Source organism: Branchiostoma belcheri, unplaced genomic scaffold (assembly GCF_001625305.1).
Source record: "Branchiostoma belcheri isolate BF01 breed outbred unplaced genomic scaffold, Haploidv18h27 scaffold32, whole genome shotgun sequence".
Classification (NCBI taxonomy): Eukaryota; Metazoa; Chordata; class Leptocardii; order Amphioxiformes; family Branchiostomatidae; genus Branchiostoma; species Branchiostoma belcheri.
In genome coordinates, this window is record NW_017803932.1 from 1,697,766 (window position 1) to 1,715,153 (window position 17,388).

The 17,388-nt window shown below is 41.4% G+C and overlaps 3 protein-coding genes across 3 annotated transcripts; 2 read left to right on the forward strand and 1 right to left on the reverse strand.

Annotated features, from left to right (window-relative positions):
- Window positions 1–22: 22 nt before the first annotated feature.
- Window positions 23–7,612, forward strand: LOC109474838 (presenilin-2-like). Its single transcript, XM_019775274.1, is given in 12 exon segments — window positions 23–437; window positions 888–1,111; window positions 1,353–1,494; window positions 1,712–1,779; window positions 2,654–2,717; window positions 2,719–2,875; window positions 3,088–3,186; window positions 3,392–3,499; window positions 5,570–5,760; window positions 5,763–5,811; window positions 6,150–6,262; window positions 6,528–7,612. Coding segments are annotated over 12 exon segments (1,530 nt in total). The 5' UTR covers window positions 23–278; the 3' UTR covers window positions 6,684–7,612.
- A 226-nt stretch (window positions 7,613–7,838) lies between these two features.
- LOC109474853 (protein AAR2 homolog) lies at window positions 7,839–10,990 on the reverse strand. The gene is given in 8 exon segments (XM_019775305.1): window positions 7,839–8,241; window positions 8,539–8,658; window positions 8,660–8,710; window positions 8,712–8,738; window positions 8,979–9,477; window positions 9,899–10,041; window positions 10,511–10,621; window positions 10,875–10,990. Coding segments are annotated over 7 exon segments (1,110 nt in total). The 5' UTR covers window positions 10,875–10,990; the 3' UTR covers window positions 7,839–8,082.
- Window positions 10,991–11,221: 231 nt separating this feature from the next.
- Window positions 11,222–17,382, forward strand: LOC109474831 (mediator of RNA polymerase II transcription subunit 17-like). Its single transcript, XM_019775253.1, has 13 exons — window positions 11,222–11,316; window positions 11,748–11,918; window positions 12,291–12,426; window positions 12,645–12,828; window positions 13,059–13,208; window positions 13,484–13,614; window positions 13,980–14,051; window positions 14,246–14,308; window positions 14,653–14,912; window positions 15,281–15,418; window positions 15,668–15,782; window positions 15,988–16,136; window positions 16,552–17,382. The coding sequence occupies exons 1-13, from the start codon at window positions 11,228–11,230 to the stop codon at window positions 16,760–16,762; spliced, it is 1,869 nt and encodes a 622-aa protein (XP_019630812.1). The 5' UTR covers window positions 11,222–11,227; the 3' UTR covers window positions 16,763–17,382.
- Window positions 17,383–17,388: the final 6 nt, after the last annotated feature.

Sequence of the window (17,388 nt, forward strand, 5' to 3'; positions counted from 1 at the left end):
CCTTCAGAAAATTATTCTACTTCCGGTCGAAAGGGAAATGACGCATATGTTGCAGGTTCCGCTTTTGTGTCCATTTCTTTTCCTTCGTTGAGTTTTAGTCGGTCCTTTCCCCCCAAAGAGTGGTCTTGATTGGGACCACTAGAGGATCCAAAAGAATCTCTTAGTTTTTGTGTTAGTCTGAGCTCGAAAATACTTTGCGGTTTATGAGACGGCCATAACATAAGCAGGTAAAACCTCCCGTCAAAATTTTGACGTGCCAGCCGCTTTTTGCGGCGTGAATGTCTTACTACAACTCCGGCTCTGACTCGGAACACTGCAACGAGAGAACCAGCCTGATGGACTTACAGGTGGACGTGCGACCCATGGCGGGCGAGGCCGTCACTTCTCAAAGGGGCTCACGGAGCAGTGGCCGGCGGGGTCAGCAACAAAACATCCAGGTGACTAGTCTTCCTGTGGCGTAGGTCTACTGGTCTCATCGTAGCTTGATGGCGGCATAACGTAAGGGTACAACAACTAGATCGTTTTCTCAAAGAAAATCGTCCATCTGGCAGTGTTCCAAATCTTAAACACAAACCGAATAATTATAATAACACAGCAAGGAAACGTTTTTTAATCCCAACATCTGCTTGGAGAATAGGTTGAACTTGAAGGGTAACGTTCCACAACAGCACTGAAAATTACTGACAAGAAACCTCAACTTAGTTCATGATCATCAAATATGCATCAAAAGTATTCAGATGACCAATATTAATTAGTGTTTCTCACTTGAAAAAAAAATCTTATAATATAGTAACGTTACATGTAGTTAAACGCAGGTTGGGTTGGGTGGCAAAAAGTACAGAGATTAACAGGGCTCTCGGATGCTTGTCTTTTGCCAAATCTACCAGGAACATGAACGTGGAGGTGCCGAGGGCAGAGAGGCGGGGGATGGAGGAGAGGATCCTGGGATCAGACACAGGGAAGAGGAGGAGGAGGAGGAAGACACAGAGATGACCCTGAAGTACGGAGCCAAACACGTCATCATGCTGTTTGCACCAGTCTCACTCTGCATGGCTGTGGTGGTGGCTACCATCAGTTCCATCACCTTCTACACAGAAAAGAATGCCTACCTGTGAGTACTACCTGTTACTAGTGTTAGCTTTTTCTAGACTAGTTGACACTGTATTTTTAATGGCCCTTCTTTGAATACTTGAATTAAAAGCCCTTTATTTGTCATAGAACATGTACAGTTGGCTGGCCAGAAAAATCCACCACTATGCCGAAGTTTCAATCATCTGGCTAGATCATACACACCAATAATGTTGTTAATGAATGGTGTAAGACCTATTGACCTGCTGACCTATTGCGTCCAGAATCTACACACCTTTCCACGAGGAAGGAACAACAGCGGCCAGCAAAGTTGGTGATTCTCTGGCCAATGCTGCCATCATGGTTGGGGTCATCTTAGTCATGACTGTCTTCCTGGTCATCCTGTACAAGTACAGGTGTTACAAGGTGAGCCCTACACACACGCCTGGTCATCCCGTGTCATACAGAATAGCTTGGTGAAGATATTTTCAGATTGCAGGTAAACATATGCATAACTTGCACTCGCTGTCCGGTTTACTGTCTAGGTATTATGAACAATAAAGTGGAAGAGATTGCTTGTACATGTACAAGGCTGTGCAAAAGATATTAAAGACACTTTCAATATCAAGTTTCATTCTTACAGTTTATCCATGGCTGGCTGATCCTGTCCTCACTGATGTTGCTTTTCCTGTTTGCATACATCTATCTGGGGTAAGGACAGTTTTGTGAACCATTTACTTACAGTGAAGTAGCAGTGTCTTCCCAGTCTGTATTCAACTTGCCAATGTGAGATGTCTTTGGGCAATCTGAAGTCCAACCTAATGTATATACACGTACTCTCATCTGCCGAATAAACATACCCCCCGGAATAAACGTACTCCCCGGACAAATCTTCAAAATCAAATAAACATACCCCCGGAATAAACGTACCCCCCGGAAAATTACCAAAATTGACGGGTAACCTGTGTCTCTTGTACTAAAATGCGCCCTTACTGATATATGCAAAAATCTTTAACTGTTATTTGCAATTAGGAATTTAAATAGACAAAAAAAAGAGCATTTAATATTTCGTATTTTGATAAGCACCACTCATGACAATAGAACATTCAGACGAATTTATGCACGCGGTGATTGCAAAAACCGGCCCGAAAATGACAAGTTTCTCGCTAAAATACGCGTTTATAGACGTCTTCACGTCGATGATTTGTCAATTTTTTTCACACGAAGTTGAAAAAAATGACTGGTTTTCAAAAAATTAATAAACGTACTGTGCAAAATAAGAACGTACTGGGTGGATGTTCGGGCCCAAAAAATAAACGTACCCGTATGTTTATTCGGCAGATGAGAGTAGGTGCATGTGGGTTTTTATTTGCTGTAGTAATGCAGACCTCCCATGAAGTTTAACAGAAAGAATGGCAATGGCTTCTGAACAGTTTTAGTATGATTCCACAGTTCACATTCTGTGATGCAGGTAAAATTTGTCAGGTGCAGGTATGCAGAACGAAGTATTTCGATCCCTGTTTTGGAATACTGTTTTATACTTATGTTAGAAACTCTGAACATCTTGTTTGGTTCCTGACCTTAGCGAGGTCCTTCAGGCCTACAACATTCCGTGTGACTACATCTCCCTGGCCATCGTGATGTGGAACTTTTGGTGCGGTGGGGATGGTGTGTATCCACTGGAAGGGACCCCTGCTTCTCCAGCAGGCTTATCTCATCGTCATCTCCGCTCTCATGGCTCTCGTCTTCATCAAGTACCTGCCTGACTGGACCACCTGGTTCATCCTGGGGGCCATTTCATTATACGGTACGACTTCTAGCTCAGGCCATACTGATTTGATTTATATGGATAATCATCCTCTGGGCACCTTTGTCCAGCTTTGGGACTTTCCAACCCTGAGTGCTATTTGACATGTTTTTAGAAGCAAATTTTTATACATTTGTCATTCATTACTGTATGTTTGCTACCAGTATGTTCCACAGACCTTGGTTTGACTGTAAGTTTGCTATGTTCCACAGACCTTGTTGCAGTGCTGTGCCCCAAAGGGCCCCTGAAAGTTCTCGTGGAAACAGCACAGGAAAGAAACGAGCCCATCTTTCCCGCACTCATCTACTCCTGTATGTACACAGCATCCAACTTGCCACACAAAACAAATAGAATCATTATTTTGCTATTACAGGTATTATTCCTTGAAAAATCAATCAATGAAGATGAAAGTATAAAGATATATCATAACAAGAACACGATAAATAATTACTTTGAATAACAGTTTATGCTATGTAAAACCACAGTGTATGTAATAACCTTTGTCTGTTCCCCTAGCTACAATGATGTGGTTCGTGGGCATGGCAGATTCGGACCCAGAGGCAAAGAAGAAGAAGAAAAAGAAGAAGAAGCGTCGAGCTGAGGGCCAGCAGGCTGCAGGTGGAGGTAGACTCCTCGATAACGAAGCTGGGAGCACGGGGGATGACAGTGATAGGACCTGCGACTCAGGCATGCTCACATTCCAATATCCACCTCACCCTCAAGTTTAATAATCTGCTACCATTGGATAAAACTTTGATCCTTACTTTTTTTATCTTTCCTGTTTCCTCTTGAAGTTTTTAGTAATTACTATTTTTTCTGTCTAGTAGAAGTTTTATCCAGTAGTAGTGAATTATTAGTAACCAACTGGTTACTAGTATTAACCGTTACATCCAATTATCATAATTCCTTTTGATCCTTGCCAATCCTGTGTTGATTATGGAGAATTCCTGGTGTCACAAAAGACACCTCTTTCTACATCTGTCTTTTCTACATCAAGTAGAACAGAAATGAGTAAAGAATTTGATTGTCATTGACATTAAGTTGAAGATTTGAGAGAAAGGGTGATGGTGATGCCACAGGTCCAGCGTGTACTAGTACATGTCTTTATGGTGTGACTGGTGATGTCTGTATGTATGAATGTTATGGCTGGTGATGTGTATATTGCTTATTGCTTACTAGTATTTCAAGAACTGTGTCTTGTTTGACCATCTCTGCCCTGTCTACCTCTATCCATTGCTCTGCTCTCTTACATTACACTCAAATTCATGCTCCAAAAACAAGACCTTTACACAACCGGTACTTCATACATTGACCAGTACTGTCATGGAACAATGGTCTGTGTTATTTGGTACTCTACAGATGCCTTTTTAAACTAAGGTGCTTACCATTAGAATACCAGCTATGGTGAGAATTATTGAGAACCACATACATGTATCTGAACACATTCTCCACAAGTTACCTGAATGCAACCAAATTATAATGGTCTAAATAGCATATACTGTAAGTCTCTTTAGATTCGCGGGGCCTAAAGTTCGCGGTTTCGGGAAAATGGACCATCCGCGGTATTTTTAGATTCGCGATTTCTCCTTGGCTATTTTTCAAAGAAAAATTTGTAAAGTGTATATTTAAAATAATAAAAGTTCGTGTTCCGGCATTTATATCCTAAAACGCGGCGCAAAAATTTGTTTCGTGCACCGCACGAGACTGCCGGCGGTATAGCTGACGATCAATCTGACGCACGTGTAAACAATTTTCTTTGTTCGGAAATAAGCGCTAAAAATCTATTTTCCACGACTACACATCGATACACTAGTGAAGAAATGCATAATCGAAAGAATCTTTCGGGAAAATATATATTACTAAGAATATTTATGCCGTCTTCGGCGAGATTTTGAACCCGGAAGTATGCAAAGGTCGCCTACGGTTTTGTAGGGGCCACGGTAGCGTTTCTATCCAGCAAAACAAGAAAAAAAAAAAAACGCCCGCAAAGCAGGGCGCAAAAGAGAACCAACTAACACTTCCCAGGTACCAGCAGTTATATTTTTCATCAAAATATTTGTAGATTTGCCCGATGTGCCCGCAATTTTCAAGCGCCCGGGCGCGCATGGCCGGCGCTCAGCACACAGAGATTTTTGTCCGGCGGTGCACGTTTGACTCGGCCAGTGCCGCAGTATCACGATTCGGTGTCTCAGTATAACTTAAAAAAATTTTGGTACTCAACATACGTACATTTGCTAAGAATGGAGTTGATTTGCAGTGATTTGTGTTTGTCGCGTGTGTTTGTGTTTCGCTTATCGTCGTGAATGCATGTGGGGAGGGGGGCGCACTTACGCAAAACATATTCGCGGGGAAATAGATTCGCGGTACAAAGGTCCCCGCGAATTCCGCGAATCTAAATATACCGCGGAAATTTGTAGACTTACAGTACCTTGTACTAGTACTACCTACAAGACCTAGTACTACCTACAAGACCAGAAACACAAATAGGTTAAGGAAAGATATTTCACTGTCCCTCAGTGTTGAATCTTGTCTGTTGAACTTGTCTCCTGTGCATTCTTACTTTCATTAGTATGTACTTCAAGTAGTGTAGATATTAGACTAGTTGTATTATACTGTACCAGCTTGCCATACATTGTAACAGTTACAATTGTTGTGCAATAATGTTGATTGACATGGTTTGATTGACTCCTGCAGCCACCCCAGCAGGTGCGACGGGGGGTGAGGAGGAGGGGGGGTTCGGCCCAGACTGGCAGGAATCGCGCGGAGCCCGCCCTGTCCGCCGGCCCAACAGGGGAGGGAACGTCTCGGATGCATCGATGAACAGTGAGGATGCACGGTCAGCAGCACAGGCTCTGTCTAACGGGAGAGTGTCGCCTGGTGGGAATCAACACAACAACAACAACAACAGATGGAGGATGAAGAAGACGAGGAAGAAAGTATGTCATAGACATTGGTCCACATAAAGTAATCTCTGTCCAAAACAGCAGTTACTCCTTGGAAGTCAAATCCTTCATATGAATGATCTCTCTCTGATAGTCCCATGAGCAGGATGAAGAGGAATAGCACACCTGCATTTTGATTGTTTAACCAAACTAACATCATATATTTCGCCAGGTGAATCATATTTTGGCTGCCGTTTTTGTGAATGAGTTCCCATCCAATCATCTGCTTGAAGATTACCTTGTTTTCCTTCCTCCCCATGAACCTATAGGGCCAGTAAAAACATCACATAACCCCAGTTTTGATGATGCGATCTTGTTATTTTTGTTCCCAGGAGGTGTAAAACTGGGGCTGGGAGACTTCATCTTCTACAGTGTTCTAGTTGGGAAAGCTTCCTCCAATGGGGACTGGAACACAACCCTGGCCTGCTTTGTGGCCATTCTTATTGTAAGTCACCTAATTCATTTTAAGGCATGGGCATGGTCTGCATGGGGGTAGGGATAGATACTGATACTGTGGAATTCTGTAAAAAGTCTGCCACACAATCTTGCAATTATTGTATTCGTTGGAAATTATCTATTGGAAACTAGCACCCTTCTCCTGACTTTAGGACTCCTACACTTATGGTATGATTAATCTCTTATGTGTACAAGATGTTGGTGCTGGCTGGCTAGAGATTGATGAATGACATGTTCCTTCTGCTGTTGTTTAGGGTCTGTGTCTGACTCTGCTGTTGCTAGCCATCTTCAAGAAGGCCCTGCCTGCGCTCCCTATCTCCATCACGTTTGGACTCATCTTCAACTTCGCCACGTCCAACCTGGTCACCCCCTTCACTGATGCCCTGGCCAGCCAACAGGTCTATGTGTAGGGTGGGCTGTGTAGGGTCATTACTTAGGCTGGAGTGAATAAAGTATGTACTGTAATTTTGAGCACTGTAGCATAAAGGATCTGTCCGGCCATTTGTACCATATCCAGTGCAATCAGATTGACAAATTGACAGATACTACAGCCTTTATTGCAATGTTGTACATGAGCACACTTAAGAGAGAGGGCAGCAGCATTCACTTAATGTAGAGTAGTGGTAAAGAAGCTTCTTTGATCTTTGATTGATGATCAGTGCTTTTAATATACATACACGTATCATGCCTTCATGGAACACAAGGAAGTACTGTAATAAAAACAATGAAATACTAAATACTCAATATCATGATGGCATGTACCGTATCTTTAATCATAGATGATCCAAAATGTCAGAATAGTCTTTAGACACAATACTTTTGTTGGTTGCCTAAGATCCTGTTTCTATATTGGATATATAGTATACTATTACTAGCATGTATAGTATAGTAGTGTACTCATCAATCATTATGTATCAGGATTTATGTGTATTTTCAATTTCAAGTTACTGTTGTAAATTTAGTTTTTATTAGAGCTTCACTTTGAGTGGTCCTGTGTGATGTTGATATATGATTGAGCTGATATCCCAGTTTGTAAATGTGCAGTTTGATTTAGCGACATTAAAGGTTATTTAAACACATAACGCTGTAACAGAATGATACATAATGAATGTGAAGACTGGTTACCAGTAGTACTCCCTTTTGTAAATCCTGTTTTGCTGATTTTCCTTGGGAAAGAAAAGAATTAAATTATAACATTCCAAGTAGCAACATGTAGCTACATTGGTAGGTCTGTCTTGGACTTCAGTTTCCACAAGGAGTGGAAGTATCTGTATTTAAGTAGTGCAGACATTTAGTCTGTATTTTGGGTGTCTTCACATGTAATAAATACCTGCACATATTTTGTTGCCATGCTATTTGTTTCCTTTTCTCATTTATTAGCTTTCTCTTTTTAAAATCATTACACTGTAACACATTTCTTTGCAATGAATTCAAGGGAAATACACTATACATGTACATATTAAAAGCATGCTTTGAAGTGTGTAGATTTTTTTCATTTGTCTGTTATAATATCAACGCAAGTGTAGATTCTGTTTTCAAAAGCACAATGCATACTTGTGAGACAAAAATCTGATGTCAAGAGGCACACCACTTTATGTTTCTCAACAATTTCTTTTATTCATATTTCCCCCTCCAAGTTACAACCTGGAAGTGTTGCAGATTCTGTGTAATCAAGCTTACTAGGTAATATTGCCCATATTCTTTAAAACAATGACACATGGCTGAAAGTATGGGGAGAAGAGTTGGAATGTTTCATGATGAAGTTGAAAGTTCACAATAGTTTATGACAGGTGACCTTGAGTTTGAAGGTCAAGTTTCTCCCAGTTGCACAACTACAGGAGCATCCTCCTCCTGCTCTGTGTCAAAGTCCCACCGGAAGGTCTTGGTCAGGTGATCCTTGAACTGATACCCTCGTTTCTTCAGCTGACGACTGGCAGCATCACAATTGGCCAAGTTCGAGAAGAAAACCTGAGATAGCAAAAATAATTTCTGGTAAATTTGTACATTGGTCAGTTGCACCAGCTGGTATTGCATACTGGTTCCTACAAAGAGGTTATTCAGGATCTTCTTTGCCCTGAAGTACACCTTTGGTAGTGCAACACAAGTGGACTACCTTTGTACAAGATTAGATGGCAACCGTAACTGTCCTTGGGTAAAACCACATTACAAAACCATTTCAACCAAAGCTAAGACATAGGATCTTTATGATATCTTCAACACCCACCCACAAACAGAAAGACAGCAAAGAACAAAAAAATGACAAACCTGCAGTGTAGTTGTGAGAAAGTTGTTGCTGGACACAATGTCCACGAAAAAGTCTTCAGGAATCTCCCTCAGTTGGAAGTGCATTGTGCTGATGAAGGCACTATACAGGGCCTCGTGTCTCGCCCAGAGCCTCGTCACATGAACACAGCAAATGGACCAGCTTCTTCCAGTGTTACAAAGGCATCAAAGACTTGGCCTACCTAGAAAAACACAAGTGGAACAAATACATTAAGTATACTGTCACACAATCTCTATTTTCTTGGGCCTGGGGTGCCTTTATTTTAGATTAACCCTTTTTTTCTAACAGTGTAGCTGATTATGTATGCTATCCTCTAATAATGATCATAACATTGAAATTTTAGCAATACTACCAAATGTACATGTAACAGTAGGAGACTAACAGGAGGCTTCTTTATTCAATGCACCAAGACAATCCTCACCATGAAGCAAACAAAGGCAAACTGTAACTCTCCCAGCAGGTCCATGTGGTTCTCTGCATAGTGTGTGCTGAGAAGTTCCTCCAACATGAAGCTCTTGTCCATACTGTACTTGGTGATGTCTGCAGGAGAGGCACCCTCAGGGTAGGTCCTGGTGGGCAGGGTCACAAACCTGATCTCTGTTCCCGCTACTGCCACCATTTTGGGCAGTCTTCCCTCGGCCTCTTTCATGGATCTGGGCAATTCACCCACAGTGTAGCAGACTTTTTCCTCACTGTCTCTGACAAGTTGAGTCGCAGAGGATATCCTCCCCGACACAGGCTGAAGTCTGGTCATCAGGCTCTCTGTGATGTGGTTGGTCAGAGACTTCCATTTCTTGTAGTTGTCGTAAGGGTATGGCCCAAGAAATTTATCAAGATCCTTTAAGCTAGATTCGAAGTTAGCGAGTTCCTCACCCTCTATTACATCTTCACTGATGCCTTCTAGTCGTTTGTCCCATCTCCTACAAAGAACAGAGGAAAATGTCAGGTACAAGACTGAAAACTATGTTTCGCCCACCATTTTAGCAGATAACAGAGCCTCTTGTCATCAAATACGGACATGGTATCTTCTCAAGATACATGTAGCTTGAACTGACTGCTTAAGTGACATGAATGAGGCATGAGAAGTCATTCAATGCTTTGCTGATGTGCTATACATTGTACTCAAAAACTAGCGAACAATATGCACAACACTACCACCTGCTTCCTCGCCTACAACCTCAAAGATACGTACACAGCAAAGCAAAATGGAAATAATTTCCATTTTCTGTTTGCCAATTTTCCTAAACACATGAAGTTACTCTTCCTCTAGCTTGGCCCTTTTCATCATCCACTGACAGTTTCCTGACATCCGTTACATTGTACATGTAGGTCCATACTTGCCTAACAAGGACTTCTTTGCTGTGGAAGTAGTGAAAGAAGCCGAGTTTGGGCGCTGCCTCCCTGTGTTCCTTGTTCACAGTGTTGTAGGAGACAAAATGAACTCCCTCTGGAATCATCTTCACTCCCTTGAACTTTTCACCAACCTGTTGATGGCACAGGATACAAAACTCATTTTGAGAGCAAAGAGAGAAAAAAGTTTTAGACTGCATTTGAATTTTTGAATTTTATAACTTCAAAGTGGTATAGAACAAGACCAAAATAGTAGTTGGTAGCAAGTACCAGTAGTGTTACATACTAGTATTCTGTTTGTATTCACACTCACAGACACACACACACATCAATTCACAAATCAATACACAAACCAATACACAAATCAATACAAAAACCAATGCACAAATCAATACATAAATCAATACAAAAACCAATACACTAATCAATACACAAATCAATACACAAATCAATACCAGGGAAGTTGGCTGTCTAGGAACTGGCACTGAGACTCGCCAAAAAAAACATACTTTTGAAAATTCATAAAACAAATGATACTTGAATAACTTAATATCACATAATTGCAGTGAGCCTAAGTGTATCCCTTGGGATGAAGTAACAAACCTGCCAGGAGTTGTAGTCGATGCCGAACTCTGTTCCCACGGGAACGTCAAGAAGGATGAAGAAAGCTCCTTCTTCAAAAAGCTGAAGAGCAGTTTCCTGGTTCATCTCCATCTGTGGGAAGAAGAAAATTTTATGGATTATTAAATTTAATGTGGTCTAATAACAATTTTATTGTGCTCTTCACTAAAACTGAGGTACATCAATACACTATTTTGTATCTACAATTTAGTACAAAAGCGTTATGCACCCCTCCCCCGGGCCCCCTCCCCCCCTCCCACACATGATGAAGGCTTCCAAATATTATGATCCATTCTATCCACATTACTTTATAAACTTCCATGCAACAACAAAATACATATCTTACTTCTTTTACAAGATGATCTGTAGAAATACTAGTACTAGCTTTCTTCACAAGCTAGTTTAGACACACATGGTGTTTTCCAAATAAAGACGTCCGAAGCTTCTCACGTTGACCCAACGTTGGATGATACCAAATTACTACAGGGTCTGGCCGACAGAGAAAATACATACATCAAATAGTAACAAATAGAATAAACATTTATATCGATGGAAATAATATGAAGTTACATGTATCATTCTACAATAAATTATTTTATACTGTTTCATTTTACTCTTTGAATACCTTTTTAATTTTTTTTACCGTGATATTTGCTGATTTACCCCAATGTGAAACGACTTAGACTAGTCCTAACCAAAATGGCGTCCGACGTTCGAGTCAGTGTGGAAGCCTTGCAGGAAAATCAAGTTCAAGAGGTGTCCCTGGACGGACAGGAGACTTACGTACAGTGAGTTAACTCTGTTAGATATTCAGAAAGTAAATGAGGAACTTTCGTTGACTACCAGATTCTTGATTATCGAAAAAGCAATGGTTTTATAATTCACCGTCGTATGCTTCAGCAAAAAATTATGTTGCCCCATGAGCTAGAAGGAAAAAAAATGCAAGGCTTTTGCAAGAAAGCTCCGTAACAGTCGCTACGGCTACCTGAATAGAAGGCATAATTCTTGTGAAATACAACGAAATACAAGTACTTATCTACAATGATTTTAATATGCTCCGAATGTCTCAATGTTGCCAGGTACAATGAAATATTATGCATTGTTCAAAGAAAGAAACAGGTTTGACTGCATACAGATAGCTTCTACAACTAGTACAAGTGTGAATAGTGACATAAAACACGTATGGCCGAAGTTTTCCTGACAACCTGTGGTGTTTCAGACCGCTGTCTATGTCGGAGAACCTGTCCAAGTTGGCCCACAGGATCGACTTCTCTCAGGAGGACTCAGATGTGGACATCCAGCTGGAGGCAGGGGAGGAGGAAGAGGAGGAGGAGGAGAGGAAGAAACAAGAAGCCCACTGGCCATGGGAGTCTATCAGAGACAAGCTGAGGTCTGTGACACAAAGTTAATTTCAGTAATTCAGGGAAACATCAACCTTATTACTAGTAATATTACCTTAACCCAAAGCTAAAAGGAGGAAAGTAGTGGTTTTGGCTGGTTTGTCTGTCTTTTGTGTTATTGACTATTGTGTATGTGTGTTTCTGTGACTCTCTGTATACACAATGCAGCATCGCCATACATGGATATACTTAGGGCTGCCGTTTTGTCTGTGGGAGTGGAAGTATAGTCTATGGGACAGCAGGTGTTACAATTTGTAACACTTATGAATCAGTAAAGACTAAAGGGGATGAAGTGCACCATTACTAATTGTCTAAGACTAAGCATTTTAACTCAATCTCTGGATACATTCCTCCCTCCATAGGACATCCCTGGTGGAGACCAATGTACTTCTGGATGTCCTGAAAATTGCCAAGGACAAGAAGTACATGGTTTTAGATCCAGTGTCACAGGAGCCGCAACCTCCCAAACCAGTCCTACAGTATGTGGCCAAGAAAGAGGTAGACTTTCAGACTTACTTTGTATGTTCAGTTTAATCTGTTGCATTCTGTTTAAATTTTAATCTGACCATTTCAACACTACTCATATCAATAACATTTTAACAGCAAACCATGTGGGTAGCCCATACAATATATTCATGGTACTGTACTAGCTAAGGAAGCCCTCCTATCAGTTGGAAAGGGAACTGCAGTAAACCTCGGTTACAAACATTTCCCAGAGCCTGTCAGGGGCAGCAGATATCCTACAGAAAGGAGCTGACCGTCTGGCCAAGTCTCAGGCAGAGTTCAGCGGTGGCAGCCGTGGGCAGGGCGACTTTCACAGGGAGCTCCTAAAACTCAGGCAGTACTGGAGGCTGCGAAGGGCAGGCAATAATATTTTAGGGGACCTCAGCTTCAAGTCAGGTTAGTACTTAGTACATGTAGTAGAGCACTATGCATCGCAATATGATGTGGTACAATAGAAATGTTATTAACAACTTTGAAGTGTGTATGCATGTTGCTTTTACATACATTGCCATATTTAGAATTCTAAATACTTTTAATTTGTGTCATGTTTGCATATACATGTAACTTATTTGCATAAATAAGAAGTGTGTATGTTCCAATAACTGTCCTCTTTGATGTTTGTTTAGCTGGTTCCCACTACTGGCACTCAGGAGTGTTTGAGGTGGTGAAGACAACAGAGGAAGACTTGACTCCAGGGAGCAGTCCTCTGGAGGTTCGCATCCCAAGTGACCTGGAGGGCAATGCCTACATACAGGTGGTCATAGAGGACCAGCTAGGTCAGTGGATAGTTTATGTTACCGTCACAGTAGGGTTAGCTTCACGAGTAACGGCATGGTTGGAGCGATGGATAGAAAGGACTGTTCAGGAAATATTTTTGAGGGAAAAATTGATTAAGAGTCATAATGGTAAATCCATGGTAAATTTCCTTAGGTTAGTTTCAATGATTCCAATGAAAACAACACAATTTCATGCTCAAAAACTTTGTCATTCACATCAACCCAGGAAAGGTCTGTAACCGTGGTTTTCTCCTCACCTATATGTTTGCATACAGAAACCATTATTGCTGTAAAGGCCGCCCTGTTACCCAACAGTCGGCGGGAAGCCGCCCCCGGTGAGCCTCCATGGAACGTCAAACTGGAGGCTGCACAGAACGTCTTATTCTGCAAGGAGCTGTTTGCACAGGTCTGAAACCTGTTGTTCTCTGTAGAATTCCCCTGGAGGAATTATTTTATTGGCGTACCATCAATTGTAACGCCTTTCAACTGTTTAGACAGAAGTGGTTAGCAAAGTGTTATTGATCAACTTTCAATGTTAAAGTGATTTCTGCTGAAGCTTCATGTAGTGGAGGGTCCATCTCAGACATGAAAAATAGATGTGTTGTCTACATTGTGTAATATATACTTGTCTAACATAATTCCACCAGGTGACATGTATCTGCCATGACATGTATCTGCCACCCTGAAAAAATGGGTCAAAAGAGATCTCAAAGAGCTGCCTATGTTAGTTGTTACTGTGTATGTTGATGTGTTCTGCCCTTGTTGTTCTAGCTGGCTCGGGAAGCTGTGCAGATGAAGTCCACCATCCCCCACCTTGTAGTAGGGAACCAGATCACTTCACAGGCTAGTGTTATCTCTATTACAACAATACCAATATAGGATATAAATCAACAGCAAAAATATGGGATTGGGAACATGTCATAGCTTTCTATGTACAGTGTAATTTTACTGGCTTTGTTTTTTGAAAAGACTGCATCACCCCATGTGTTGGGAGTGTTTGTGTCCTCAGTATTCCAACTGTAACTTTGTTTCCACAGATCTTCCCTGGAGTACAGCTGAGCATTGCTCTGTGCCACAATACTGTGGAAGAGGAGTCAAAGGTCAGTTCCATTGATAAGTATATTCCATATTTACCTCTGACAACAATACACAGTCTGGTACAATTTGGCACTATGCAACAACATGTACAAGGTGTGCTTGTACATGACTAGCAGTTTCTCGAACCCCCATGACACCAGTTCCTAGGGACGGGTTACCCCCTAGAAATTTTCTTCCCTTGCATGAAACCCTATATTTTTTTAACTAAAATCCTCAAAATGCAGGAAATAGTGTTTCAGGCAGTTGAATTTTCACAACTTTACACGGGAGCATATCTCTCCTCCAAAACGAAATTTTGATCCACTACATTGATGCCTTAGTATGATGCCTTTTTTTGTATGATAAGGATGAGGGAGTCTCCCCCCAAAGATGTCAACACAACCACGTGTTGGAGCACGCCCTGCACCAGATGTTACGTGAGGTCCACCGGGGGAACCTGAACCCGGCCCTGCCCCACCCCGTGACTGCACCGTTCAGCAGCAGTAAGAAGCGTCGGCTGGCCGGGCCACAGGGGATGGACAGGAAACAGTGCACACAGCTGCAGGAGAGCGAGGGGCTGCTGGAGAGGCTGGAGAAACAGGCCAAACACACCCTTCTCAGGGCCAGGTGGGAGGGACTTCAGGACTTCACATTTCAGGGCTTTGCTCTTTTGAAATTGACATGTAACAATCCATGCTTTCATACAATACATGTATCTCAAAAAAATGCCTAATTGCTAGAAGCTTCACCATTGATTGTAAAAGAACATTCTCATCCCATACTACATACTCTTTGTAAGGTAGATAAGTCTCAAAGAATGTTTGATATATAGTGCTACATGTAGATGCTATACATTGCCATTGTACATTGAGTAGTCCTTGCACAATCATTGTGCAACAAAATTTGCTTGTATAAAATTGGGAGGCATTTCTTAGAGCATTAGTGATAGCTGCATCACAATTTACATTGTAGCTTTGTTTTTTGTTTGTTTGCAGAATATTGGACATGGTTGACAAGTTGGCCCAGGAGGTGAATGACCCCTGTCTGCAGGCCCATGTCAGCAGTATCGGCACCAGTACTGAGTCTTCTGTTCGCATCATCATCACATCTCCAGGATATGAGCAGATCTGCAAGTCAGTACTCTATTCTATGAATACAGTAGGATAATATAATTATCATAAAGTCTTGTGTGTGATACCTTTGAGTATTAACATTGATATTGTGATTGATATTACTAGTGCAGATTACAGACTACAAGTCATGTACATGTACTTGTATTAACTAACATACATTACCAGTTAGTTGATGCTGTGCCAACTCCTTTCTCAGACATTGATATGAAGATTTGTTCTGATTTCACATTATGTTTTGTCTCACCACAGAACCATGCTGCATGTCAACATAGGCGTGGAAGACGTCAAAGTCGTTTCGAAGGATGGCAAGGTCATCACCTTGTCCTATGATGAGCATGAACTGAGAGACCTTCTGCTTCACCAGGTGATTTTCTGCATTCTAATCATTTCTTAATTTCTCCAACACCTACCCACATACCAAATATTGTGTTCTGCTGTTCACACACACACACACGGTCCCCCAAACATAACCTTTTTACGAAGGTACATTTTGTACTGTCTAGTAATCTTGGTACAGCAGCTTGTAAAAATTCAAGCTGTTTTTACATGTTTGTGTTTCTGCCTGCTAGGCTTGTCAGCATCAAGTCAACACAGTCCAGTCCCTCAGTAAAATGATGGGGTGGCAGATTCTGCACCTGAGTAACCATGTAGGGACAGGACCTGTGGAGAAACTGGGCAATGCCTCGGGCATCATGATGGCTTCTCCCAAGGGAGATAGGTAAGACTGTGCTGACATTTTCATTCTTAGCTTTCACTTGAACAGGTGACACCATCTCATATGCTTGTATTAGACTTATTCAAACCCTGGCCCTGGGAAACTGGCCTTAAAAGTCAAACCATCCTAAAACCAAGTTGATATATTTGTGCTGATCAACATTTAAGATATACCATAATGATTGTATCCATCATAAATTTTACTTTTCTTTTTGTTTGTTTACATTTGTGTGTCAAACTTCTTCTCTTCACTGCTGCAACTGGACTGGACCGATGCAAAGTCCCAAGAACAAAAAAAAAGTCATTATGATTTCCTAGCAATGAATATAAAATAAAGTTGTAATCTATGTAGGAAGTTAAGGCACCTTCCCTTCAGATGTGTCCTGTTGCCTGTACAGTGTTTTCCTGTCCTGTTTCAGGGTGATCTCAGTTCGGAACAGCCCGTCTCTGGGGCCGCTTGTCTCGGTACAGCTGACGCGACAGAAGGGGTGCGAGACGTGGAGGAGCGATGTCATCAAGGACACCAAATGGGACCAGGTCGGGGGCAGCTTCAAACCAGTCCAGTGGGACAAGGCCAAGGGCAGGAACTTTGTCAACAAAATAGAGCTGCTGATGGGGTGTTTAACATGATAATATTTGTCTCTGGACAGCTCATACCCTCCTCATGTAGTGTGTCTTGTTATATAACTGTCATTTGTACTTTGTATATAAGACTAGACCAATTTCATATCTCAGTTCATATCTCAATTCTTAGGTTTTAATGAAATAGAAATAGAAAGAAAGAAAATCGTGTGTATCATCCAGGCTTATGAATCAACCCCAACATGCTCATATTTTGAAGCTAACAGCGGGAGAAAATCCTTCTCTTTGTTCCAATTTTTCCATCTATCTGTGTATTAAAAGTTGTTGTAGCATTTGGGCCTTTACAAGATGTCTGTTTCCTTGTTGATTCCACCCCTCCCACTCCACTAACTTGCAAAAATCTGAGAACCAAATAAAATTCAATGGGTGTTACCTAAGCAAAAAAGATATTCAAACTAACAGCCAAAAATATCCTTTTTTTATATTTCATTTATTACATGTAGTAAACATTGCTTTTGTAATGCCAGCTACAAGTGCTTTTCAAAAACCATGTGAGCAGCTAATAATACATCTTGTGTTCAAGTGTAACATAGTAGTATTTACTATCAGTCATGGTGTTGCCAGTCATGTATTTTACAGGGCAGAAAAGCCTTTTCTGTGTCACTGGGGTCATG

What these genes read in the sequence shown, in the direction of transcription:
- LOC109474831 (XM_019775253.1), top strand. Translation starts at nt 11,228, where the DNA reads ATGGCGTCCGACGTTCGAGTCAGTGTGGAAGCCTTGCAGGAAAATCAA. An exon ending in GGACCTCAGCTTCAAGTCAG is followed by an intron (nt 12,829 to 13,058) that starts GTTAGTACTTAG and finishes ATGTTTGTTTAG; the next exon opens with CTGGTTCCCACTACTGGCAC. An exon ending in CTGTGGAAGAGGAGTCAAAG is followed by an intron (nt 14,309 to 14,652) that starts GTCAGTTCCATT and finishes TTGTATGATAAG; the next exon opens with GATGAGGGAGTCTCCCCCCA.